Below are 27,927 nucleotides of genomic sequence, written 5' to 3' on the forward strand. Positions count from 1 at the left end.
CCCTGAATGGTCCTTCATGGTTTTGCCTCTGCTTATGCTCCTAATGATCTTCAGTCTGAAGATCTCTCAGAGTCCCATTCAGTCACTAAGGTCTTGAAGTTTTATGCTGATGTGCCTCATTTGACACCCAGGATTCACAGTTGCACAAAGCCAGGGAAGAGAATCAGGCCTACAATATCTGTTGATACACAGAAACCAAAAACGAGCATTCAGGTTGTGCAACTTTTTTACTAGAGTCATTTATTTAAAACAACAGACCAGTTGTCTCCAGAACACCGCTGGAAGGGGTGAGCTGTTCTGCTGTTCTGTCAGTAGGCTATTGTGGTGTAACAATAGAGCTGAGATTATAACTCACATTGTCCTTTTGAAATGTCTAAAACTGAAAAGTGACAAGGTCAACAAGGAGGACAACATTGCGCAAGTTCTTTTGGGGATTTGGTAGAAAGGAGCTTTGGGTAGGCGGAAACAACCTGGTTGTAGGGGAGGAGGAAAGGGAGGTGCAAACAGTACTATATATCTAAATGTGTTTACTGCTTGACACAACAACACAGACCCTGACTGAGGACAAGACTTGAATCTTCTCACTCACAGGATCAGAGGTAAATATTTAAACCAATTTAAGTAATTTTTCTGATGCTTTTAAGAACCAATCTATGGCTTGAATGACTGTATAGGTAAATTTTACCATACCAGTGTTATAGTGCTTTATTCTTGCCTCATGTTTCTCTAGATGTCAACCCCTAGAGAAAAATCTCTGAGACTAAGGAATATTGCTAGTTCAGGGAAGACCTGATCATCAAAAACAGAATTTTCTTTGGGTAGTAACTGTCTCATTAATGAAATCTTCAGTTTGACAAAAGAGTGCCATACTTCAGATTAGGAACAGATCATTTTCACTCTGCAAAGCCACTGCGCATCATCAGGCCAGGGACTCAGAGTAGTATTCATTTGTGGAAAATATAGAAATGTCCATCCTGATGCTCTCTTGGTCATGTTCTCCAAGAAAAGGAAACAACCTTGTAATACAGATTTTGTACTGACAGCACATTGACTGCCAGAAGAACTGTAGTGGTTTGGCAACCACTGCAGTCGGCAAACACTCAGTAAATACCTTTAGACTACAGAGACTGCCTCAAAATTTTTGCAGCTCCATTCCATAGATATACCAGTATTAATAATAATAACACAATCTGGTCTCTTGACTGGAAAACAACATGAAGCGGGTACTATTGGACTATCTTAAAGTCTGGAATACTCATATCCTCAACGAATCTGCAAGTTTCTGGGCAAAATAAAATTTCTGGAACATATAGAAGGGGCGGTAGCTCAAAATAACGAATAAAACTCCATTGAATAACAGCTTTGCCATGCATCATACTACTCAGAATGGTTGTCTGGCCAGGACAAGCATACAAGTCTAAGAATTATGCCTAAATACTTTCTCTGTATCAGTTCTCAATCCCATACAGATCCAAAATGAAGTAGTGGTAAACTCAGGTATGTTGTGAACATATGTACTAAAACTTCCTTTAACTTACTCTGGGAAAATTACTTCAATAAATCATTAGTTAAGGATGAAAAGGGAAACAAAAAAACCAACGCAGTTTGCAAATCTGCACTTTTTAAAACCAAAAGCAGAAAGAAACACAAAGAAAACTGCAGTTGTATAAAAGAGGATATAGCCCCAACTATAGGAAATATTATCTGGGTAACAAAATACCTACAAGAAATGGCTGCTCCTAACTGTTTACTGTGGCAAACAGTATCTGTGTGGAAGGTAAAACATACAGCTAGGCTATTAGTTGTATTGGGGGCATATGTATTGTGTTGCATATGTAACATTTCTCACTATCACGCACTGCATATATTGTTTTAAACATTCAAATAGTACAATTCTGTCTGTTGCCTCTTTCCAGGTTGCAGCCATGGAACTGGTGTCAACATCAATTGGCAATTTTACAATTGATCTTTTCAAGAAGGTGAATGAGACCAATAAGGGCAAAAACATTTTCTTTTCCCCCTGGAGTATATCAACTGCTCTGGCTCTGACGTACCTGGGTGCAAAAGGCAATACAGCAACAGAGATGGCAGAGGTAAGTTGCTCTGTGAAGCACACACCCCATACAATATCTAACTCCTGTACTGGCTGCAAAATTTAGCATTAAATAGAAAAAACTGACACCACAATGACAAAGAACCAAGGCAGACGAGAGCATGCAATAACTGAATGGTAAATTTTATTAATTTCATCTTCTCCACTAAGAGAAAATGTTCTGTGAGTATCACACACTGAGCACAGAGGTTCTCTGAACCTGAATTCTTCTAAATTTTCCTGTACCTTCTAATTTATTCTGTGATTCTATGATTCTGCCACAGAAGGGAGATTCCATTTCAGATTCAAATAGTTGACACTAGTATCTTCTAATCGGCAGAGGGCTTTCAGATCCCAGCACCCTCCCTCTCTGCCCTGGCCAGGATGCCTCTTTCTGTTTTGATTTACACTTTCATAAACAACTGCTTGACAATCCAACAGGAAAATAGGAAGGGTTTTCATAACTCCACATGCTCCAACCCAATCCATGCTCTAATGCTACATGGCCACATTGCTGGCTCAAGGGCTCAAAGGGAGCTGTGGTGCTCAGCACTGCCCAGTCTTCTCTGGGTCATCACACTCCTGTTCAGATGCCTTCTGTACCATTATCGTGCGGAGAATCATTTGAGTTTGCTGAGAGCAACAGCTGTGGAAAGGAGTTTAGCTTTGCAGCATGCAGACGGGAGCACTGTGTTGATGCTTTGGGAGAGGGACAGTGCTACTCATTGTTATTGTATAGAATTTACAGCTTCAGCATCCCTTTGATTAGTCACCTAAGAATCAGATAGCACTGCGAATTATCATACGTCACAAAACAAGATAATCAGATGTACACAAGATGTGCATTTGTCTTTAGGTCACACCATTTCCTTCATGTCTATTTCTTACCTTTGGAAACTCTGCTTGCAGGTTCTTCATTTTGTTCCAGCAGCAGGAGCTGAAGGATCTTCTTCTGTGGCCAGACCTTGTCGGGGGAAAACAAAGAAAAGAAAAATGGTATCTATTAGACCTGAAATCCCAAGATAAAGAATCTCCAGAATCAAAATATCCAAAACATAGCTTTAGGAGTTCAGTATTTCTTGTCTGCACACCTCTTTAAAGTACAAAACCCAACATACTTCACAACAGGTGCAAGTTCAGTTCCTTTCACTCAGTCAGACTCTCAGAAGTATGGAAGGACATGTCACTGGGATAGTCTGGAAGGTTTTCTATATGGCAAATCAGTCCAGTCATAAACAGAGCCCTGTAAATTGCAGTGATGGTAAACTTGGAAAAATAAAAAGAGAGAGGAACCCAAATTCCTTCCCCATATACATTACTTAGCATGTTTTAAAAACTTCATGCAGAAAATACAATTGCTGAATGTATGGTTTCTCTTTTCAAGGATCCTGAGTACCAGCAAACTGAAGATATCCATTCTGGCTTCAAAGAGCTCCTTACTGTCATCAACAAACCCAGAAGCACCTATTCACTGAGAAGTGCCAACCGCATCTATGTGGAAAAAACCCTTCCATTATTACCTGTAAGTTAAATCTCAGAGAGAAGTAAGAAAAGGTGCAAAACAATTTTCTCATTTGAATTACTTGTCATTAATAGAACAGATTTGAAGCTGATCCTGAATACTGCAAATGAAGAGCCCTGGACTCCAGTGATAAACTTAACTGGAAAATACCAGTTGGTCTGCTCACAGTATTTAACAATGCATTTCCCTTTGACTATAGTGTAGGGCTTCCTTTTCAGGCAATATGGCTTTATTATTGGAATCCCCAATATATACAACTGTAAATGAGACACGAAACCAAGCACATCCATGAGATGTGCACAGCTTTCCTTGCTTCCCCAAGCAAAAGTGGGAGCAAAAGAAGGGAATTTTCTGTCCTTTGGTTATTTCTTAACTATTAACTCACAGTCCAACAGAGAGTAACAAGCAAGATCCTGCAGTTCTCTATGCCCAAGAAGCTATCAAGAAGTCTAAGGGTTAACAAATTCCCTTTGGGACTGAAAAATCCAGTATAGTATAGAGCTTATTCAATTTTGGTTTTTGTTTGTTTGTTTTGGTTTTGGTGTTTATTTATTTGTTTGTTTTCTATTTTGCAGACATACATACAGCTCAGTAAGAAGTACTACAAAGCAGAGCCACAGAAGGTTAACTTTAAGACAGCACATGAACAAGTCAGAAGGGAAATCAATGCTTGGGTTGAAACTCAAACTGAGGGTAAGCTGAGCATCTTTCCTATTAAGTCAGCCTGATGTTGGGTAGGTGCCCTTGCTTCCTCAAATGCTACCGCAGCAGCCAGGCTATGCCTTCTGATGGAGACAGTGAGCAGAGATGCAGTGGGAGGACAGAGAAAGAGCAGCAAACTCCAACAGCTTCAAATACCTGATCCAAACCCCAGTGAGCTCCTTGGGGAGACTCCCATGGACTCCACTGTGCTCTGCACTAGCTGCTCCTCAAGCACAGCTGCTGCCCTGGTGCTGCACCCACCTCTGCCTACCAGTGTGCTCCAGGGTAGGGGGAGGATGCCTACCCAGATGTGCCATCCTGCACTGGACAGGGGTGCTGGCCTCCTTTTACCTGGTGTAACCAGCTGGCAAGGCAGTATATGGCTTTCTGCTTCTAGCTGCTTGCCATGAAGCTGTGACATTTTTCGGGAAAGGAGTCAATCCCTGTCAGCTACCCCTGAGAACAGGGCAGCAATCATCTTTGAAACTGGAAACAAACTGATTGATGGCAGGGGGTGCAGGGGGAGGTGTATTTTAGGCAGTAGGGCACTGAGGTATGGTCTTTTTCACTAAGGAGTTGAGCTGAGAGAAAAAACAATCAAAATAAATCATCGCTGTGCTAGACTGGAATGAAACATGACTCTTTTGATCTCAAAAGGCAAAATCAAGGATTTGCTGCCTTTGCCGGAGACAGTAAACGCTTTCACCAGGCTGATCCTGGTAAATGCTATTTACTTCAAGGCAGACTGGGAAGAGAAATTTCAGGCAAATAATACAAAAACGCAACCTTTCCGACTGAACAAGGTAAGCGTCTCTGGTATCCTTCTTACTGTAAACAGCCTGGTGACAACAGCTACTGCTGAAATCTTTCAATTTTGTAAGTCTCTTAGGTATCTCTGTGGTAACTAGGCTCTCTGTGAAAAGCTGCTTTCAGTAAAATGTGCCTGTGCTCAAGTCACTGCAACATTAAGATGCTGCTCTGGTAAATATTAATGAGACTCAGGTAACAGCTACTGTTTCCAAAAGCACTAGAGTCACTTAAGACCTTTTTATAAAGCAGTATTAAAAGGGCTAGATTGTAAAAACATGATTTTGAGAGTCCAGGCTTCATGGAGAAGAGCTACATGCCATGTCACAGGTAAGAATGGTGCCCAGGCACCTGTGCTGCGCAGCCCAATTAGGCACAAATGTATCTGCTCAAATACAGCTGTAATGCAGTGCCCTGAATGGGTGCACGGTTGCATGCGACTAGAAGAAATGTTAATGGCATGTGTCCAGAAAAGATGTCAATGAATTCACATCAAAAGACAAGAGCGCTGTGCAGTTTCCACCAGCTGTAGCTTCTGCCTTCTGATTGGCACATATATACCGGCTGCTTCCCTGAACAAATCGATGTAGATGTTAAGAGAGGTTACACACTCCTGCAAAGGTGACTTTGCCAGGAACCTTCTTCATCATGAGCCCCTTTGGTTGTGACATAAAGATCAATCAGCTAGTCACTTTTTCTTGCTAGCGGGAGGAGACCACAGAACCTCTTAATCCATAGCTTTTCCTCTACCATAGTGTTGTAAGGCCATATCCCACACATGCTCCATCTCCCTAATCCTTGCAAATATTTCTAATTCTCTTCCTCCCTGCTCTGTGGGCTGCTGTGCATGTTTTGGGGATAATAGAAAAATCAGTCAGTTCAGGCCCTGGCAAAAAGCTCTGGAACAAACAACAAGATAGGCAATATTTTCCAGTCAAGAAAAGCTTTAGAAAATGAATGTCAAAGCACTGTTATAAAAGCTGTTTACAAAAGTTTCTTCTCCCTCCACTGCACGGAGTCATCGTCATCCTTTTTTTTTTCAAGGAATAATTTCTTTCTTATAAATAATTTACAGAGAAACACCAAGCCTGTGGAGATGATGTACATGAGAGCTACATTTCCAGTTCTCATCATGGAAAAAATGAATTTCAAAATGATTGAGTTGCCGTATGTGAAACGTGAACTCAGTATGTTCATCCTCCTTCCTGATGACATCAGAGACAGCACTACGGGTCTTGAACAGGTAAAGAAACATGCTACATCCATTTTGTATCACCAACCAGTCATTAAAAACAACAAAAAAGACAGGTTGGTGACCATATCCCCCTCTCTGAGGACATGCTGTTTGATCTGCTCCACTAGCTGAATTAATTTCCTTTGATATCTGCCTAATCCCAAGAAAGTTCATCCATACTGACAGCCCTTAGTTTGGTAAGAACTGAAGACAGTCAACACTGGGCATAGTCAGATGCTTGGCTCTTCAACAACCCTATGACTGACACCCAGTTTTACATGAGAGTTAAATCTCCCTTCACTGCACATTCAGTACTACACGAAACAACAGACATCTCTTCTCCATGGCCTGGAAGTTTATTCACCATTGTGTTCTCATTTTGTTTGCCCCCCCCCCCCCCATTTTTTTTTCTGTCTGGAAAGCCAGGCTTTTGGTGAGACTGCATTTACTACAATAATAAGATTTGCCACTGTAGTTGCTACAATTGCAAGACTCTTAAATTCTTGGCATCTATTATGTCAAGAATACCATTCATTGTTTTCCTCTATTTGATCTGAGGTGAACTCTGGTGACATAGTATCCAGGACACAGAGTGGCAGGGAAAAAATCTGCTGGAAGCAGTTTGCTTTGAAATTGCAAAGGAGATACGTGCAAAATCAACATCTGTTTATATAGAACTGGACCAAACCACTTGCTGCACAACTGGGAATCTCCCAGCAATATCTTTGACATCAAGACTGAATTAAAAGAGAGGAAAGACCTACTCAGGGGATGTCAGTGGCAGGTGCTGAGTGACCTGTCTTTCTTTTGCAATTAATTTGGCAGGGGTGGTGCTCAAAATCTTGCAGCATTAAGTTTCAAATGCTTGTTGCACACCCCACCTCTGATAATCAGTAAAACCAATTTATATGCCATGCTTTCAGCTAAACATTAAATTTGCCATTTAAAAACTATTTAATTCATTAAATTGACATAAAATTGATGAATTCATAGTTAATTAATTGGTTTTTCCTTGCAAACATCAAATTCCTTCTCTTTCTTAAATGATAGCTGGAAAGAGAACTGACGTATGAGAAGCTGTCTGAATGGACTGACTCCAAGAAGATGACCGAAACTCTTGTGGATCTGTACCTACCTAAGTTCAAAATGGCGGAGACATATGACCTCGGTGATAATCTGATCAAAATGGGAATGCGCGCTGCCTTCCATGACAATGCTGACTTCAGCGGAATGGTTGAGAAGGGTGGTCTGCAGATCTCCAAAGTTATGCACAAGTCTTTTGTTGCAGTTGATGAGAAAGGCACTGAGGCAGCTGCTGCTACTGCTGTAATTATATCACTAACAAGTGCACCTATTAACCGTGTTCTGGAAATTAAGATTGACCACCCCTTCCACTTCTTCATTAGACACAATGCATCCAAGAGCATCCTCTTTTTTGGCAGATTCTGCTGTCCCCCATAATGAGCTATTACTTGCTCCCAGATAGCACCCAAGGTTCACTGTATGATGGAAAAATGTGATCTGCAGTCTTAAAATCTCAATGTTAAGCCATATAGCCATATGTACTGAAAGTGTATTTCCTTTTTCTCCCTCCCAAGTAAGGTAGCACCTGGAAACCACCCTGTGCTTCAAAGACTACCCCTCTGCTGCTTCTTTCCGTTGTCCTAATGAGACAACCCTTCACAAAAAACAGTGTAGAATTTTGCTCCCCTGCATCAAACCTGCTGTTCCAGCTTTGTTGTTCGAAAGTAAGGTGGAGCCATAAAAGCTCTCTGCACACAGGCCATCATCTAGCCCTATGCCAAATGCTGACTTGAAGGGAAATGCAATTCATCTTCTCGAACCTCCCAGAGAGGAAAAAAATCCCTGAAAAAAACCAAACCAAACCCAACCAACAACCTTGGAGAAATCTGTATGCTCTCCTTTTCTCATTGGAAAATGTGCATTTGCCTTACAATTACAGTTTCCTTATGTTCATTTCAAATTTAAAGACTCTTGGAAATTATCAAAATTTAATATAAACCCACAATAACCTCCAAATGCCCCTTACCTTCCCCCGTCTCACCAGATTTATATAGACACTTTACATTCCTTTTCTCCTGCCCTTGCAGCTTACGAAAAAATGAGGCAGCAAGGGAAAACAGTCCAGCCCTTAACATTTAATCTCTGACTTCTAATCACCTTGTATTTTTTCCTCATTCTTCTAAACTTTGTAGTTTAAGGTTGATGAGACTTCCAACGAGCAAAAATGCTAAGAAAACTATGAGCAACATGACACCTTGCTGACTCTTACTGATATACAATAAAAAACCTTCAGAATTCAAATCTGCTTCCTCTTTTTATTTTACCTGCTTCCTGGCTAATATCTGCACAACTTCCAACAATACCTGTATTATTGATCAATGTAGGATTTGTAACTTATGAGGGCATCTCAGCAAAAATAATCATAGCATTGACAGAAACACCAGTGAGATTTTGATTGATGCTTTACTTTCAAATTTTACCATGACCTGCATTTAATAAAATAAATTAACTTGGAGTTGTACTTGTGTTATTCAAGACACTGACGAGTTACCTGGTTCTCTTAGAGCATCCTGTAAGGTGCACAGCTGGAGCATATTTCCATTCCAGCCATTCCAAATCAACCACCACATCATCCTGATCAACAAAGCTGAGAAACTTTAAAACACTAGTGTCTTATTCCCACTAGGCTTCAAACAGCCAAAACCCTGTTATTCAGCATGTTATCCTAGGCATTTACTAAACAAACCTGTCACCACACACTAGACACAAAGAGGCTATAGCCCAGAAGAGCTTGTTCCAAACATCCTTTTTGCCCATGTACAATAATGAACAAGCAATGCTGTACTGGCACATCAGTTCCCTCTGTTGGTTTGGGAAGGCAGCAGTTGTGCTTTCCTGTGGTCATAAGCAACAGCATAACGTTTTTTAGCCATTGTGGTACTCTAACCACATGTCAGAGGACATTATCTAAGGCAACAAGATTTGAGTGCAGGAGGAAGGTACTATAAAAACATTTATTCTCTGCAAAATTCCACCTCCACAAAAGGTATTCTATCTGGAAATATATCTCCACCCAAAAAAGTATACCTGCACCTTCTTCCCTGTACGAAGTGCTCCCTCTAAAACAGGTGCTCTCCCTTGTCTGTAACCCTCAGCTCTGGGTTCAGCTGTCTGTCATCCGGGCCCTACCTTGGTGCAGCCCAGTTGTGTGTTGTTGACTCAGCTTTACTAAGAAATTTGTTGTTTAGGTGTGGAAAAGCACACAAGTGTAGGCAGTGCAAAATAAGAAAAACAAAACTACAAACAAAAGATAAAATAGTCAGCATAGCAAGGCTTCAGGAGGAGAAACGCTTGCATGAGGAGGCATAAAATCTCAACTCTAAAAAAAATACAATTGAAAGGCAACAGCTAACAACACTGAGGCTGAGCCTCTTCTAGGGAGCGACAAAGACCAGCCCTCCTCCACTTAAGTGACACCTGGCCAGCAAAGACTCATCAGGGTGGTAAGCATGTTAATTCTTAGCCTGGCAGCATGTTGATCTTGTCTCTCTGCTGTGTGTATTCAACAATAAGAAATGACTGAGAACTCCTAAAATGTGTACATGCAGTTTGAAGAGTCACTTCATGTGAGGTAAAAAGTTGCCCAAAGATGTGGGAAAAGTTCCATGCCAAGCCAAATGAAAGTTTTTCCCATGCTATTTTTGTGCATCCTGTCACTCATCCTCCACTTCAGGACTCTACAAAGTGATACCTCTGGGGCTCTCTGAGGAACTACAGCAGTGTCCACCAGCTGGCAAGAGGTGCAGAGTCAAACAGGACGGTGTTGGTACCATGACACTCTCAGTCTCAGCTTTGCTTGGGAGACAATGCTAAAGAGTACAGCTTCCAGTGTAAGACATACTTGAGATGTGGGTAAAAAGGATGAAAGGGAAGAAAATGAACCCGTCCAGGGGGAGACACTCTTCAAGGCTCATCTACTGCGAGCAACACTAGAAGCTGCTTAATTTGTGACTTCCAGTACTATTTTAATGGTAACCAGCATCTGGCTCTCAAGTCAGGCTAACCCTTACAGAACCACATAATCGTTCTGGCTAGAAGTGACCACTTGAGATCACCTGGTCCAACCCCCTACACAAACAGGGTCACCTAATGCAGGTTGCACAGGACCACGTCCAGCTGGATTTTGAATGTCTGCCTCCAGCAATGGAGACTACACAACTTCTCCAGGCAACCTATTTCACCATCCTCACAGTAAGAGTGTTTTCTTGTGTTCAGATTGAATGTCATGTTTTTAATCTGTGCCCATTACCTCTTGTCCTCTCACCGGGCACCACAAGTCTGGTTTCTTCTTCTTCATTACATTCCATAAGATATTTATGCTTATAGATAAGATCTCCCTGAGTTTTTTCTCCCAACTCTCTCAGCCTATTGTCATATGAAAGATGCTTCACTCCTTAATCATCTTTGTGGCTCTGTTCGGTGGGAAGATATGGAAAACCATATCTTTCTTACATTGAGAAGCCCAGAACTGGACACAGAACTCCAGCCATGGTCTCATCAGGGCTGAGTAGAGAAGGACCTCCCTTGACCTGCTGGCAACATTTACCCTCATGCAGCCCATGATGCTGTTGGGTCTTCTTATTGTGAGGGTGCACTGCTGGCACACAGTCAGCTTGCTGTCCACCAAGACCCCAAGGTCCTTTTCTGTAGAGTTGCCTTCCACACAGTCAGTCCTCAGTGTGTACTGATGCTTAGGGTTATTCCTCCCCAGATGCAGAACTTTGTATTTTCCCTTGTTGAACTTCACAAGATTCCTCTCCTCCCAATTCTCCACTGTGTTCAGGTACTTCTGAATGGCAGCAGAACCCTTTGGTGTATCAGTCACTCTTCCCAATTTTCTATTGTCTGCAAACTTACTGAAGGTGCACTCTGTCCCAGCATCCTGGTCATTAATGAAGATGTTAAACAGTACTGGCCCCAGTATCGATCGACCCCACTAGTGACTTGACTACAACTGGTCTTTATGCCCCTAATTACAACCCTCTGGGCCTGGCTGGGCTCACTTATCTAACTCTAACTGAAGGCTGGTCTTACCAGTAAAGACTGAAGTACTGAAGGCATTGAGTACTTCAGCCTTTTTTATGTCCTCTGCCAGCATTTGCCCCGCACTATTCAGCAGCAGGCCTATGTTTTCCCTGGTCTTTTTGTCTTGTACTTGTAGAGTCCTTTCCTGCTGCTCTTCACGACCCTTGCCAGATTCAATACCAGATCAACACTGGCTTTGCTAACCTTACCTCTGTAAAATCAGACAGCAACTCTATATTCCTTCTGGGTCACCTCCCCTGCTTCCACATCCTATACACCTGTTTTTTATGTCTGAGTTCAGTTAGGAACTCCTTGCTTATCCATGCAGGCCTCCTGTCACATTTGCTAGATTTCCAACTTGTCAGAATGGATCATTCTTGAGCTTGGAGGAGGTGAATCTTGAAAATCAAGCAGCTCTCCTGAACTCGTCTCCAGGGCCATAACCTATGGGATTCTTCTAGGCAGATCTCTGAAGGTCTTTCGAAATCCAGGGCTGCAGTCTTGTTTTTTGCCCTGCTTCTTCCTCTTAGGATCCTGAGCTTCATCATCTCATGGCCACTGCAGCCAAAGCCAAAGTGACTTTCGCATTCATGACCAGTTCTTCCTTGTTTCTCAGTATCAGGTCCAGCAGAGCATCATTCCTTGTCGGCTCCTCAATCACTTGTGCCAGGAAGTTGTCATCAGTGTACTCTAGAAATCCCCTAGATTGCTTGCATTGTTCTTCCAGCAGATATCAGGGTGGTCCCCAGAAGGGCTAGGCTTCTTTCAGTTGTTTGAAGAAGGCCTCATCTACTTCCTAATCAGGAAGTCGTAGCAGATACCCACTACAACAGCACCTGTGTTGTCTTGCCCACTAATCTTGACACACAAGCTCTTGACTGACTCCCGACCTGTGCCAAGGCAGAGGCTCGTGCATTCCAGCTGCTCCCTCACACAAAGGGCAACTCCTCCTTGTTTCCCAGCCTGTCCTTCCTCAAAAGTCTGTATCCCTCCACTGCAGCCTTTCAGTTGTGTGACCTATCCCACCATATCTCAATGATCCCAATGAGGTAACAGCCCTGTTACCACATACAAACTACTAACTGCTCCTCTTTCTTGCTCATGCTGCCTGGATTAGTGTAGTGGCATTTCAGAGAGGCACTCAAGCATGACGATTCTCCTGTACAGGCTTAAGAGCTTTCCTTTAAGGCTCTTCTGCAAGCACTTCATTCTTTACATGCCTGTGTTTAAAGCGATTCCACTTTAGCTGTTTTGTTGATCACAATGTACCTCCTGCTTTCATCACCCCAGGCCCTCGGTGTACCTACCACATTAACAACCTCATTTGCTGTGGGATCACTCACTCCCCTTCCATATCTGGTTTAAAGCTCCCCTTACCAGATTGGCCAGCCTGTTGACAAAGGTACTTTTCCCTGTTCAGTCATGTGGATCCCCTCTTTTCCAAACATCTGGTGACCCTCAGAGAAGCCCCACAGCCATGGAAACTGAGTCCCTGCTACCAACAACAGCAGTGCAATGAATTGTTAAAGCACAGGATCTGTCAAGTCCTCCTCAGGCCCATTCACCTCACCGGAAAGATTGAGGAGAGCATCACCTGGGCCCCCATGCCCTTAACCACTTCCTTCAGAGACATGTAGTCACGTTTCGTACTTTCCAGGTCACCCCGGCAGTATCATTGGTGCCTACATGTAAGAGCAGCAGGGGGAGGGACAAGTGAGCCTCAGTAGACCCTCTACAACATCCGAAATGCATGCCCCTAGCAAGCAGCAAATATATCCAGATGACAAATTAGGTCAACAGATGCGAGCCCTGTCCACTGCAGTTACTTTCAGTCCTCACACTTGTTAATGGCCTTTGAGATCTGGAAGGTGCATCTGCCAGTGCCGCAAGTTAAAAGTTGCAAGTCTTCTCGTTTCTGCTGTTTCACAATTGTTTCCCTGTTAGGTTGGGATGCCACACTTGGATACAGCAAGGGAGGTGGTCCTGGGAATTTGAATTTCCAGTGCAATGTGCTAACCATGCTTACTGTTGTTGTTCCAAAAAGTCTGAGGGCTTCTGCAGGTAACAGTCTGGCTGGCAACAGGCTTGGACAAGGGAAGGGAAAAGAAGACAGATCTGCAGTACAGCAGCTCCTACGGCATTCATGGTGCTCAAAGGCTCCTCTCAGCAAGGACTATCCCAAGCACTATCCCTTCTCTCATGTCTGCCACAAAGGATGGCTTGATGCTTTTGACAGTTTCATTTTAGTCTTCCATACTGGGGAAAGGGTATTTATTTAATCATCTTTCTGAAACGCTTCAAGGTAGCTAAGTAATAGGAGCTACATGACTGCATTTCTAAATAATTGCTTTAAAGAAGCCCTGGGTTTGTTCTCTCTCATCAAAATCTGTAACTTCAAGTTCACAAAATCCTCCTTGAAATGTCTCGGAGCTTTGAAAACTAAAGGAAGAATTATGTACAGGAAACTGCTGAGACAGGGCTCAATACAAATACATTGTGAGCACGTCACTAGGCGATTCCATGCCTGTCAAAACACAGTGTATTAACATGCTTTCAGTTTATATTAAAATGAAAGATGGGCCTTTTATCTTCCAGTGCAAATCTCAGCTTCATAAAATAATCCCTGACACCTCTGTGGTAGGCTGACCTCATGACAAGCAGAAATGGCAGACACAGCACACAATAATAGAGACAAGAACATTTACAGTGCTGGTCTAGCGTTAGAATTCAAGAGAAGGAGACAAAAACCTCCTGCTTTAGAACTGAAATGCAAATGCATCTGTATTTTTAAAAGTTTTATTTTACCATCAGTAACAGGCACACAAAAATCCCTTTTAAAATGTTACGTATAATCCAATACTTTAGAGTTCTATTGCAACAGAAGTGATACTTGATCTCATTTTCTTCCCGGGGGGACATAGCTGAATGGGATTTCCTGCAGACTAAAATCAGTAATTTGACTTAGTCTAGCACTGATATTAAGTTGTGCTGCTTTTTACTAGATGTAACTAAAAGAAGACTGATCTTCAATAAATGCCCAAATGGCCCACTCAGAGTGGACCCTTTACATAGCACAGGTATGTGAGTATGACAATCAAACAAGCAGAAAGATACAACCTCATATCCGTGCTGGGCAAGATGAGGATGAACGATGGCTTCAAAAAAGGACAAAATTACTTTATCAGTATGTCAGAGGAAAATGACCGGTTTTATCAAAGACTTTTTATGACCATCTGCCAGAGGTCAATCCACTTCAGGTCAACAGGTCAGGTGGTGTGATGCTATGACACCTTGTTTCTACCATTCTGGTTGCAGCAATTCACTATTTCATCTCACTATTTCCATCTGGCACAACAAAAACAAGAGCACCCCATCTTTGGCTGACTTGCTCCCCTTTGAAACCCCACTCTCTCTTACTAAACAGGATCTTGCAGCAGCTGGAATATACCGCAAAGAATGTCTACACAGTTTGGGTACCCTTTCTTCATTTTCCTGTATTTTTGGCCAATCTTTGCTGCTCCTACTCATTTAGCTAAAAAAATAGACAGCAGGAGGTTTGGATACATAGTAGAAATACTTCTTAAGCACATAACTGAACATAATAGAGACTAATACATTTCTGAAGCAAGAAAATAAGATAGGTATTCCAGGTACAAAACCTGCACGCACTTAAAAACAAAAGGTGTGAAAAAAGAGAGGCACATATTACCACTCTTGAAACCTTGTATAGCTTATGCACTGGTCAGATTTGAAGTAAATATAAGTGCAAAAATGTAATTCTAATTCAAAATACAGATGTGTATACTTTATATTGATGCTTTTTCCATACAGTTTGCCTTCATGCTGGTAATTGGTTTACTTTGCATGTGCCACACTAGTGGGCAGACACCATTCCTAACTAACCATAAATGTAGCAGAAAAGACATATAATGATTGCAAAGGAAATTTATCAATGCAGTTTAATCCAAGTCACACAGATAAGAGCAGAGTAAGCCAGCAGAATTGCAAATTACAATGGTTTAAAGTAAAACATTTGTGTACATGTAACTGTTTTGTATTACATGTTTGCTGATATCCAATTTTACACATTCTATTGTTTGGGCTCTCTGCACCAATGCAACAAATAGTTTCAGTAAAAGAAATCATTACAAGCAGAGCTTTGCAGCTTTTGGTGGGTGACCTAAACTCTCTCAATCCACCAAAAGGAATAATAAGCTTGGTACAGTGCAGGGCCTGTAGGTGCCTAAAGCACCTTTATCCCCTCTGCTAGGAACAGCAGTCTCTTAAAACAACATCCACCAGTTTAAACGAGTCCAGTGTTCACTTTTGTTTCACCGCTTATTTTAGGTGACTGTGGAAATACCTTCTAACCTTCGTGATCTGATTTCTGAAACAGAAGAGAAAAAATGCAAAATATCACAAAATAAGGGCTTTATGTGACTTGAGGGCCACAAGTATTCAAATCCTTCCCCTGTCAAATTTAGCCACAGAATGAATAAGACTAATAGCCTATTTCAATATTCCCTTTTACCATATCTTTGAGATCAGTTCCTATTAATTTCCCCAATTTGCAGAGTAAAAAGAAAAGGAAGCTGTAAAATTATTTCAACATGTCCCTTGCCAACACAGGGTGGTTGAATTATTTTCTTCAATTCCTACATTTTTGCAGGCCAAATGCCAAGGTTGTGGAGGCTACCTGTGGGAGAAAGGCACATTGTCCTTCAAGTTTCAGGATACCCACCCACAGACAGTGGCCTTGAATTGAGCAAGTCTCTCCAAGTTCTGAAAGCAGGTGATAGAGAGGAGAAGTAGGACACGCACATTAATACAAGATGAGGATGTAGAGAAGTAAAGGGAGGTGCAAGCATTTCTACATTTCCAAAAGTATTCATTGCTTCACAAACCACCACAGATCCTGACTGAAGACAGATCTTCACTCTTCTCTCCCTCAGGATTTCAGGTAGTGTAAATATTCATATCAAACAACTAGCTTTATTTTGGAAGCCTTACAAATTCACGTTCAATTCTTTGGTACTGAGTGGTTAAATGATGGCTTAAAAGTCATGCAGAGGAAGGGAATGCTCATTTTTTAGTATAAAATGTAGCCCTTAGGAAAAACCTGTGCCAAGGCACAGGGGTCAGAATGCAATTCCAGGTGGGGCAAAATCTACACAGCCTGGGAAGGTAGAAAGTTTCCTTACCTGCAGGAAGGGTGCCTTAATCAGCAGGCTACTAGACAATTTAGGACCAGAGGACTAAGAACAGGCTGCAGAAGGGAATACACACCTACTAGTATTGGGTTTACACACACAAGACAGTATGACTCTGTAGCACAGTGTTTTGGATGCTCAGCATGAGGCGTGTTGGTTCAAGTCTCTGCTTTATTACTGTCAAATAACTACTGGATCAGGCATCCAGACTTTTCCTTTCCCAGATGACTGAAGTGGCTAGTAGACCAGTGAGCCTCACGTTCTCTTTCTCAAGCCTGAGAAATGCTTGATTGCTCCATGCGGATTCAGTTCATCTACCCTCTGGAGACATCAGTTTGAAATTCTTCAGGCAAAAATGTTCAGCTCAGCCAGGTTCCCTAGATATGCTTTGGGACTATCAGCATCTCCATGCACAGCAGTAAGAGATATAGCTGATTTCAAGGTCCCAAAATGCTTAGGTATGAGCTAGGCTGCAGGGCATTCACCTCTGAAGTGCTCCTGAGAATGCTCCAAGGCAGTGGTGGAACCCTGGAAAGCTTTGAAACCAAAACTCAAAGATGTCAGAGATTCTTGGCAGCTCTAACACTGCATGGCAGGCAGCTTTGAGGACTGCGGTTTTTGATTAAACATGTACATTGTGGGTGAAGATAGATTTAAAAGTTGATCTAATGCTTAACCTTTCACCTGATGCCATCTTACATTGACTTTAGTATGTTTTAGTAGTCCTTATACTGCTGAAGGCAATGGAAATTTCTGAGTTTATCCTAATATTTGTTAACGGTATTAGATTGATCTAAAATCTGCTAATAAGCAGCACAGGTTTGTTCCAGATCCATGTACGGAAAAATAGTTTATTCCTGAGGCTGGATTTTTTTGTTTGCTTTGGTTTTGTCCTGTAAAAACATACTTGGAAAAAGAAGCAGAAAAAGGATGCAAAATCTGTACATTCTGATAAGTCTGGGAAAAGGCATGGGAAAAAAACAGGGAAAATTTGTTGTTGTTTAAAAGACTAATTATTTGAGGTTGGATGTAAGATAGAAGAGTTAACTTGAAAAAGAGTAATTAGCAAATCCAGCTACAGCTTCAAATGTGGGTTTACCTACATCAAGAACACAGAAAAAATCTATAGATCTCTGGTATCCTTCAAGATACATGTAGTGAATTGCATGAATCCACCATGCGTTTTTTTCAGCCGAAAATAATAGCACAGGAAGTTTAAAGAAATAGAAAAAAGCTCAAAGCAGCACATGAGAAATTATTCTGTTTCACTCCCACAGAACTGAAGAATAATTCTATGAAACTTAAGCAAATGGGTTTTTGAAATAAGTTTGGTCTGTGAAAACATTGCTAGCTAAAATTGTGCTCATCTAATGAAGAATAAATAAAAAGCTGAGGACATTGAGGAGTGGTGGGAAGGGAGAAATAATGCAGGTCTTAAAAAGAGACCCACTAGCTGCCTGTATTCGGTCTCTGTGCAGCATTTTACCCATTACAGGGGCACCCCCCCACCGTATTTGAGAGGGTGCAGGAAATCTCCCACTAGCAGCTTTGTATTTTTAAAAGAAGTGAAGAAGTAGTCATCACCTCTCTCTGACACTCATTTGTCTCAGGCTGTATCAATGGAGTCTCTCTCAGTGTCAACCAACAGCTTCACTCTGGACCTTTACAAAAAGCTGAATGAAACTTCCAAATGCCAAAACATCTTCTTTTCTCCTTGGAGTATTGCAACTGCTCTCGCCATGGTCTACCTGGGTGCAAGAGGTGACACTGCAACCCAGATGGCTGAGGTAAGCTCTGAAATGTCCAGTATAACACCTCACATAAATTGCGTTATTCTTCTGCCTGTGTGGAACAGGAGGCAACAACATGGGAGAACAGTGTCCTGCCATAATGTTGGTACAGAAAATAACCCCACTCAGGCTGCCAGCAGCTCTGCAGGCCACTGTTCTCCTCCTTCATTTCCAAGACGTCCCTGATCTGCACTACCCCTGCCTTCAGCTTACACCTACAGCTCCCAGAGCATTGCAATTATCTGCCAGAGGGAAGCCACTGACATTAGACTCTACTGCTGGTCTTGCTTTGAACTCTGCCTTCTATTTTAGTTGCCTGTTGAGCATGATAATTCACCTGACATACTGCTCAAAAAATCATAAAGAGACATCTGTGGTAGCAAAATTAATACGGAGCTAAAATAATCTAGAACAGGGAGTGTTAGAAATTAATCACAGTTTCTAGACCCCTCTTGGTTCTGGCAGCAATGCACCTACCTGCTTTCTCATACTGCATCCCAAGTTAGAAAGCTCTCCTGAACACGTTTGGCTGCACTGGAGCAGTACAAACACCTTTGCTTGTGACATAGTTTGTCCATAAATAAGGTGATCCTCCAATCAATAATGGAGACATAGTGGTACTGAAAACATTATTTCACTTTTGCACACTGTTGCAGAACTTTTCAGTCTTGTATTCTTGTAGGTTATACGCATTTACTTAAACAAATTAAACACAGAATTTTACATTTTTCTCCCAGTGGTAAGACTCTGAACTGCACTACGTTCTTTGTTGTGCTTGGTCATGATCCTAAAATAAATTCCATGTAGCCAAGCATGAACTGATCATTTATCTAAATAAATTCATATTTGAGCCATAATATTGGTCTATTATTAAGCATTAAATGTCACTAAAATCTATATAATAATGAGTTACAGAGACAAAATCGAGAATAAGGTCTTGTCCTCAATAACTTGGATAGACTGACTATCATTGGGCGTGGCTGGTGAATTACCATAGAAAACGAACATAATTACACAACCCTTGGATACATTTATCTTTAAAAACCAAGCTGTATTTATGAACATTTATCATTACCACAGGTTCTTCATTTTAACCAGACTGCAGGAGAAGAAGGTTCATCTGAGACAGCAAGGCCTTTGGGGAGACCGAAAAAAAGAAAGATGGTATTTATTACAACAAAAGACTCAGAGAAAAAAATCTCCGAGAAAGGGATACTTAATCACAACTGCTGCTTTAGCGTTCCAACATTTGCTTGTCTTCAGTCTATATCTACTGCCTCACTTCAGTAAGAACTATACATATAAAAAGTGGATAAGGAGATAATGTTACCATAAAACTTATTAACTCAGGCCTTCAAAATCTGAATTGAGACACCAACATAATTTTGATTGGTCCTAATACTGTGTTACTTGGTTTTAGATGGTCTATGGCAAGATCAACAAATCAACTGTTCTAATGTGCGTAGGACAATTTTATCTCTTATCAGTTTCAGGTTGTGGTTTGTTTTTTTTTTTTTCTGTAGTGAAAAACAACTACTACGTTCACACCTGACTGCAGCCCTACCCATTAAACTCCCTTCCACCTTTTTCATGTATGGACACATCAGGCAAACAAAATTCCACTTTAATCTAACGCATGCTGATTCACCTTTGTTCATCAGCTCCCCGGAGAGTTGCCACCAGGAGGAAATGCCCAGACCTTTTTCATCAAACGAACTCCCTAAGCACCAAAAGGCCTGTAAACTCAAACAAGTCACGTTTGTTTAGCCTAGGAACTAAAAGAAAGCTCAAACAAAATAGATTAGACAAACTTGAAATAAAAGGGGCGAGGAGGTGATATTCTCTCCCTAGGTGGTGGGGGATGAATCTTCAAAATGAATCATTACATTCACATTCATTTTAGCATTCACTAACTTTCTGAGTTGTGGCAGAGTCTGCCTAATCTGGTCCTTCAGACAGTTCCCTCCATTACCTCTTCAATCTGTTCCCATCCCCTTGCAAAACCCAGTGTCTCCTACCCTGTGTCCTCTAGCTCCTTGCTAGCAGCCCACATCTCAGCCTGAGTAAGAAAAGACCAGAGCAAGGAATGTCACCTGATCAACCTTACGACAAGTCACCCCGAGTCAGTGGCACAGGCTCTCAGTGTCTTATGTGCAGGGCATGGTATGTGCCCTGGAGGAGGGGACTGCACCCAAGCAGCTGTCGGGGAGCAGCTGACAAGTAGCAGGTTATTCCTCCATTAGCAAAGCAACAGCTGGCAACAGCTGGCAAGCAAGCTCATGCTCCCTAAAATCATCAGCATTGACATCCAGGACAACCTCCCTCCAAAGTCCAAACAGCAACAAAATTCATGTCAAACAGAGAAAACCTAATAGTTGGTAAGTATACAGAGTGTACAAACATGCAACATACTCGAAAAACAGCTCCATCCCCTGAAACTCCTTTCTAATTAAAAGAACCCGGACATTTTAAATACATGCAGCTGCAGCAGATGCAATACTTCAAATAGAAAAAAAAAAAAAAAAAGACAAAAACAAACCCAAAACCATACTGATTGGTGTCTCTTTCCAAGGATCCTGAGCACAATCAAGCTGAAAACATCCACTCTGCTTTCAAAGAGCTCCTGTCTGCCATCAACAAACCCAGAAGCACCTACTTGTTGAAGAGTGCCAACCAATTGTATGAGGAAAAGACCTACCCCTTACTACCTGTGAGTTGAATATCTCTACCTGAGAATATTTTGACATTAAGAGGGATTATCAATAGAGATGATAAAAATTTTCCAAATGATAGTACGGTGGTTTCAGTGAGGACATGTGAACAGCCATATGGGGCTAGCCTCACACAGATAAGAGGTCCGTCTATCTCTAACAGTGGGCAACAGTTTAGGAAGAACAAGGCATGCTGTGTAGTGATGTTTATCCAGAATCTGCTGTGGTCACCAAGCGATCTGCAGCTCAGGATCTTCCTAAACCAGAGTGAATGTCTGCTTAATAGAACTTGATGGCCTGTTTGATGGCCTGTTCTTTCAGGAAATTTGCAGACTTTCCTTTTGAATGTACCGCAACCCTCAGCACCAGGAGTTCCACAGCCGAACCATACACTGTAGGAAGTACCTGATTTTGAGCCTGCTACCTGTTGGTATAATTTTTGGCTTGTTTTTCCTCTAAAGGATGCTTTTCCATATCTCTGGTCATCCTCATACCCTGTCTCTGTATCTTTTAAACTTCTGAGGCCGGGGAGGCCAGAGCTGCACAGAGAACTCAGACAATGGTCACACCACAGCTTTATACAGTTGTATTCTAATATTCTCTCTTTCATTCCCTACTCCTTCATTTGTTGATCTTAAAATTGTATTTGTCTTTTGGGCCACTATTGAGCAGACTTTTTTTCATGCAGCTGTCCATTATATCTTCAATATCTCATTCCTGAACAGAAATTATCACTCCCTGTAGCATCCCCTTCACTGGGAGTTCCACATCATTTACAACTGTTTTAGTATCGATATTTTCACGTAAATATTTAGAGCTGTATTTTACAGAATAAATATTTTACCACAGATGCCAGCACATATCCCTGTGGTAGTACAGTAGTAATAACTGTGAACCCTATTTCCTCCTGCTCTTTGTTTCCAGTTGTTCAAAGAAACAAGACCTATCTCTGTAGTCCTATGCATGCTAAGCCTATGGTGAGAAGTCTTACAAAATGCCTTTTGGTAACTCAAATAGACTGTAATGGCTCAACCTTGTTATTCACATATTATTCACCTTCAAAAAACTCCCAACAGATTCGTGATTTAGGACTTCCTATTACAAAATGCTGTTGACACTCCTCCAATACTTCATGTTTATCCATACACCCACTAGACCTATTCTATTAATTCACCCTGTACAGACTCACGAGTTTGTAATTACCTGTATCTTTGACATCTTGTTTAAAACTGACATTATATTAATCATCTTACAATTTATTGGAAGGTGGTTTTGAAGGAGATTACTATTCTTTGATCTTGGAGTTTCTTTCACCCTCCTGAGTAATTAGCAATTTGTCCTTCTGAATGCTTATTGCTCATTCTCTCCATAATCTCACATGCTTTACAGAGAATGTAGAGAATTTCCTGCTGGGAATCTCCATTGACTGTTTCATGGCAGACACCAATGCAAACATTAACTCTGCGTTTCTGCCATGACTTTATTCTGCCATAATATTCCCTTTATACCTGATCCTTCATTGTCCTCACAAACTCTTGGCATGTTCCGCACCTCTGAAGCAAATCTAAAAACCTTGTTTTGACTTTATATGAGACTATTCTTCCCTCTTGTGCTGAGCCCTATGTCATAAAGCAGACAAAAAGTATTCAATTTATATAAAAAGGTTATCTTGAGAATTTTTTTTTTAAGTGAAGTATGCTTGTTTGATGAGATATTTCAAAACTACAAATTTGCACTTTGGATTTCAAACACAAAAGTATGAAGTATCAGTTTCCTTGAGACTGAAGTTTAATCAGTCCTCACTTAACATTTAGCATAGAAGGTATCAGACCTTATTTTAAGGGTTATCCCATTTCAAACAAATTATATTTTCTTCAATTATGTATTAGCAGACTGTATAATCTGTGGAAGTTATTATTTCTAACATTTTTATAACCCAAATTTAACTAAATAAGCATACATTTTCCAATCTTGTCTTTCAGAGATTCTTACAGCTCATTACAAACTATTACAATGCAAAGCCACAAGCTGTAAACTTTAAGACAGCTGCAGAACAAGCCAGAGTGCTCATCAATTCATGGGTTGAAAATGAAACTGAGAGTAAGTACCACTACAATGCCTTTTGTCTTGTTTCACTTTCAAAGCATTTGTATTTCCACATATATTGCTCTTGCAGCCAAGGATCCATTAAAGATGGGAATTAGGGGAGGTGATGAGCATAGTGCAGTTAAATGGTTTGAAGAACGACTCTCTCCAAACCTAACTGCTGCTCCTTACAAGGTCTTTCCCTTGATTCTTCATGCTGTATGTGGCCTCTTCTGAATTATTTCTCTTTAGAGGGAGACACAGGTAGATACTGAGTTGCTCCACTCCGATTAGTGAAGGTTTTACTTCTGCATTCTTCTGCTTGCAACCACCTTCACAGAACATCCAAGCTATCCACATTACCTGCTTTGCAATGTCATTTACTATCAAAATTGCAATAAATACCTTAAAAATATAGAAATGCTTCAAAAGCCATTTTTACCATATGTGTACCATGAAAAATGTACACTAAAAAAGCCTTCCAAATGCAAACATTTTTGCTAGATAGGTAGACACAGAGAAGGCACAGTTAAAATTGGGGAGTTACACAGTGACGCTGGAATAACAGTCCTATTTGTCTGATTTTGAAGGGAAAATCCAGGATCTGCTGCCTGCAGGATCTCTCAATTCTCGCACTGTACTGGTCTTAGTAAATGCCATTTATTTCAAAGGAAACTGGAAAAAGAAATTTCTGGAGGAAAATACTTCTGAGATGCCCTTCAGATTAAGCAAGGTAAATTCCTTGTCTGTGTGCCTATTGTCATACATCAATATGTCTATTACAGAAGTGCAAGAAACCTCTAAACATCTCACTTGCATTTCATATGCCACTGCAACACTACTCACTGCTGGGCACGTGGTATAAACTCAGCAAGAATGGCAATTGTGAAAATCAGTCAGCATTATCTTATTTACAGATGGCCATGAAAATATGATTTTCACTTTAATTAATACCTCTTCAGTACCAAAACAGTTGAGAAGACTATGGTTAAGTAGCTTAAGGACAAGAGGAAATTTCCGTAAGTACCAAGGTCCCATTTTCAAAAGGGACTGAGTTGCTTTTGAGAGCAATGTTTACACACCTACGTCTCTTTTCTGCTTTTCAGAAACAGTCTGTACTCTGAGTTCAAGGAAACTGAACCAACTCTTCTTTCCTCACACACCCTGGGTGTTGCCTAAAACCTCAGAGGGAATTTTCATGGGAGTTTGTCATTTTAGCTGAGTGTGTGTGTATGATGTATTCAGTACACACTGAGGGCACGTTACTGAGCTAACAGTATTTAAACATTCATGCACCGACGATTCACAGTAGCTGACTGCATGCCTATTTTTGGACTGTGTCAAAGGCAAGCAAAAATATTTGTCAATGGAAGCATACGTCTTGTTTGACAGAGATTATGAGTGCAAATACTTTTTGTATGCCAAGCAATGTGAAGCAATTGTGTTGATGATGTGACTGTGTATCCGAAACTACTACGCTACATGTGTGGTTTTAGGATCTGCCACGGTGGATGGTTGTGGTGGGCTAGCTTGACTGGCAGCCAGGTGCCCAACAAGCTGCCGTATCTCACCCTTCTCAACAGGACAGGGGGAGAAAAATAGAATGAAAAACTCATGGGTTGAGATAAGGACGGGGAGATCATTTACCAATTACCATCATGGGCAAAACAGACTCAGGGAAATTAATTATATTCTGTCAATTAACCAGAGTAGGATGAGAAATCAGACCAAATATAAAACACCCTCCACGCAACCCTCCCTTCTTCCTCAGCTGAACGTCTCTCCCAACTCTTCTACCTGTCCCCCAAAGCAGAGCAGGGGTACAGGGAGTGGGGATTGTGGTCATTCAAAGGTTTGTCTCTGCTGCTCCCTCCTCCTCACACTTTTCCCCTGTGGGGTCCCACCCACAGGACACAGTCCTTAATTTCCAATGCGAGTCCTCTCACACGCTGCAGTTCTTCAATAATTGCTCCAGTATGGGTCCTAACATGGGGTGCAGGCCTTCAGGAATGAACTGCTCCAGCGTGGGTCCCCTGTGGGGCCACATGTCCTGCCAGAAAACTTGCTCCTGTGTGGACTCCTCTCCTGAGGCCACAGGTCCTGCCAGGAGCCTCGTCCAGCACAGGCTGTCCTGGTGTCACAGCTTCCTTTGGGCATCCACCTGCTCCGGTGTGGAGTCTATGGTCTGCAGGGAGAGATCTGGTCCACCACAGATCCCCATGGGTTCTAGGAGGACAGCTGGCCTCCCCATGGTCTGCACAGGAACCTCTTTGCTGCTTAGAGCACCTTCTGCCCTCCTTCTTCACTGACCTTGGCGTCTGCAGGGTTGTTTCTCTCATGTTTTCTCACTCCTTTCTCCCAGCTGCTATTGGGCAGCAGTTCTCACCCATTAATAAATATGATATCAGTACTTCTCAGCCTTGGCCAGTGATGGGTCTGTCCTGGAGCTGGCTGGAACTGGCTCTGCCTGACATGGAGGCAGCTTCTGATGTCTCCTCACAGCAGTCATCCCTGCAGCCCCACCACTGCCAAAACCTCGCCATGTAAACCAAATACATTGGTGCACAGAGAGGTTTTAATTCACAGGTTACCTGATACAAAACCAACAAACAGATAAACTTCTGCACTCAAGTGTAACTCACACATAAAGGATAGTGGACATATTAGTAAAAAACTCTGCGAACATAATAGGAGTTCAGAGGACTACTGAGTAATCTAGTTTCATTTGGTAATCCAGTTCTCGATGGTTTTGGTAAGAGGAAAAGCCAGCACAGGTCATAGAAAATATGGTTCAGAGGTAAAGTGAGACAATCAGCATTGCCTGGATGGATAAAACAGGCAAAAGAGTTGACAGCATCCAGTGGAAGAAAGTCAACATTTTTCCCTCCAGTCAAGGTCCTCACTCCACAAGTGTAATATTTGGGAGAAAACATGAAACAAAGTAGTCATTTGCTTATCAAAGCTATCCCCTTTATTTTAAAATGAGAAATATATTTCAAGTGATTCAGTTGGCAGGTATGTGTCTATGCCAGTTTTTTGTAAAGATCACAATGACTTTGAAAAGGGGGTGTACATGATATTGTCCAAGGGAAAGGGTACTGAGTAATACAAACACTGCTCAGTATTGTATTTGTTTACAAATTTTTGCTTTGAGTTCAATGAAGCAAGTAATCTTTATCAACCATTTTAAGGACTGAAGTAACACTCTTTTTTATGATTGAATTTTTTCACAGACCAAGACTAAACCAGTACAGATGATGTTTATGAGAGATACATTTTTGATACTCCATGAAACAACCATGAAATTCAAAATCATTGAGCTGCCATATGTGGAAAATGAACTCAGCATGTTCGTCCTCCTACCAGATGACATCAATGATAACACTACTGGTCTGGAGCTGGTAAAACTGACCTACCATCTCACCACATACTCTATGAGACAGTAACAGAAACAGATGAAAGAAAAAGAATAAGCATCAAAATCACAGTAGAATAGGTTCTGATGCATGCATACTTTGTTTCATAAATGATAACACCATGGTTTCTCATGCCCTCAGGATTCAGGGCATCTGACAATATTGCAAACATAGTATTTTACTTAGGGGTACACTGAAAAAGTATGTCCATACAACCATCTGAGCCTACTTTGGGTCCTCTTTCCTATTGTTAGAATAGCATAAGGAAAGCAAGGACCAAATCCGAACCACTGTGCCCTAGAGTCATCTTCTTCTGAGGGCTGTATTGATTCATTTTCATGTCACTTGCAGTCTGGATTTGCACCTGATATTTTGTGGTGAGGCTTCTCAAACTAAGTGTTGACTGCCCTGACCCAGAAGGTATCAAAAGCCATTCATGATCATGCCAGGATCAGTTTAAGATTCTAAACAGATCAGGGCAAACATCTTTTTACGTGTACGTGAGGTCCCATGCATTCTGCTTATTTGCCACTACTGAAAAATCAACCATACAGAAACATAGATAGCACCTATTAATATCATTATGAGTCACACATTGCAAAAAAGCAATACTCTTCACACCAGGAAAAAAAAATTAACTACTCTCACAGTTCAGGCCTAAACCTCACCACCTTTAAACAAATAGAGTATAAGTCACTGACACTCTGATCTCACTCCCTGCAGGTTGAAAGAGAGCTGACCTATGAGAAACTGGCTGAATGGACCAAATCAACCAGCATGATAAAAGCTGAAGTGGATCTGTACCTGCCCAAATTGAAGCTGGAAGAGAATTATGACCTTAAATCCACTTTGAGCAGCATGGGGATACGGAATGCTTTTGACCCCACTCAAGCTGATTTCACAGGCATGTCAGCTAAGAAGGATCTTTTTATCTCAAAAGTTATTCACAAAGCTTTCGTGGAGGTCAGTGAAGAAGGTACTGAGGCAGCAGCTGCCACAGGTGTCCTGGTGCTGAGATCAAAAGCACCAATAGTGACTTTTAAAGCTGATCACCCTTTCCTCTTCTTCATCAAACACAACACATCTCAAACCATCCTCTTCTTCGGCAGACTCTGCTCACCCTAGTCAGAGTTACTCCTTGCCCTGCAGACCAGGAGATAACTCGCTTGCCAGCTCAGAGGCAAAGTGCAAAACCTGAAAACTCCTGCTGCAACTGAGGACAGTGGGACCTGAACCCTTTTTTTTCCAT

The 27,927-nt window shown here is 41.5% G+C and overlaps 1 protein-coding gene across 1 annotated transcript; it reads left to right on the forward strand.

The window, feature by feature from the left end:
* Window positions 1-443: 443 nt before the first annotated feature.
* LOC309435835 (uncharacterized protein) lies at window positions 444-27,916 on the forward strand. The gene is made up of 15 exons (XM_082044577.1): window positions 444-599; window positions 1,917-2,093; window positions 3,002-3,088; window positions 3,477-3,614; window positions 4,190-4,307; window positions 4,974-5,119; window positions 6,199-6,366; window positions 7,408-7,815; window positions 18,287-18,463; window positions 19,547-19,630; window positions 21,039-21,176; window positions 23,160-23,277; window positions 23,853-23,995; window positions 26,496-26,663; window positions 27,402-27,916. Exons 2-15 carry the CDS (start codon window positions 1,926-1,928, stop codon window positions 27,801-27,803), a joined length of 2,463 nt encoding a protein of 820 aa, XP_081900703.1. The 5' UTR covers window positions 444-599; window positions 1,917-1,925; the 3' UTR covers window positions 27,804-27,916.
* The last annotated feature ends 11 nt before the right edge of the window (window positions 27,917-27,927 follow it).

Source organism: Streptopelia decaocto, assembly GCF_964273445.1.
Source record: "Streptopelia decaocto genome assembly, chromosome: 2".
NCBI classification, from domain to species: Eukaryota; Metazoa; Chordata; class Aves; order Columbiformes; family Columbidae; genus Streptopelia; species Streptopelia decaocto.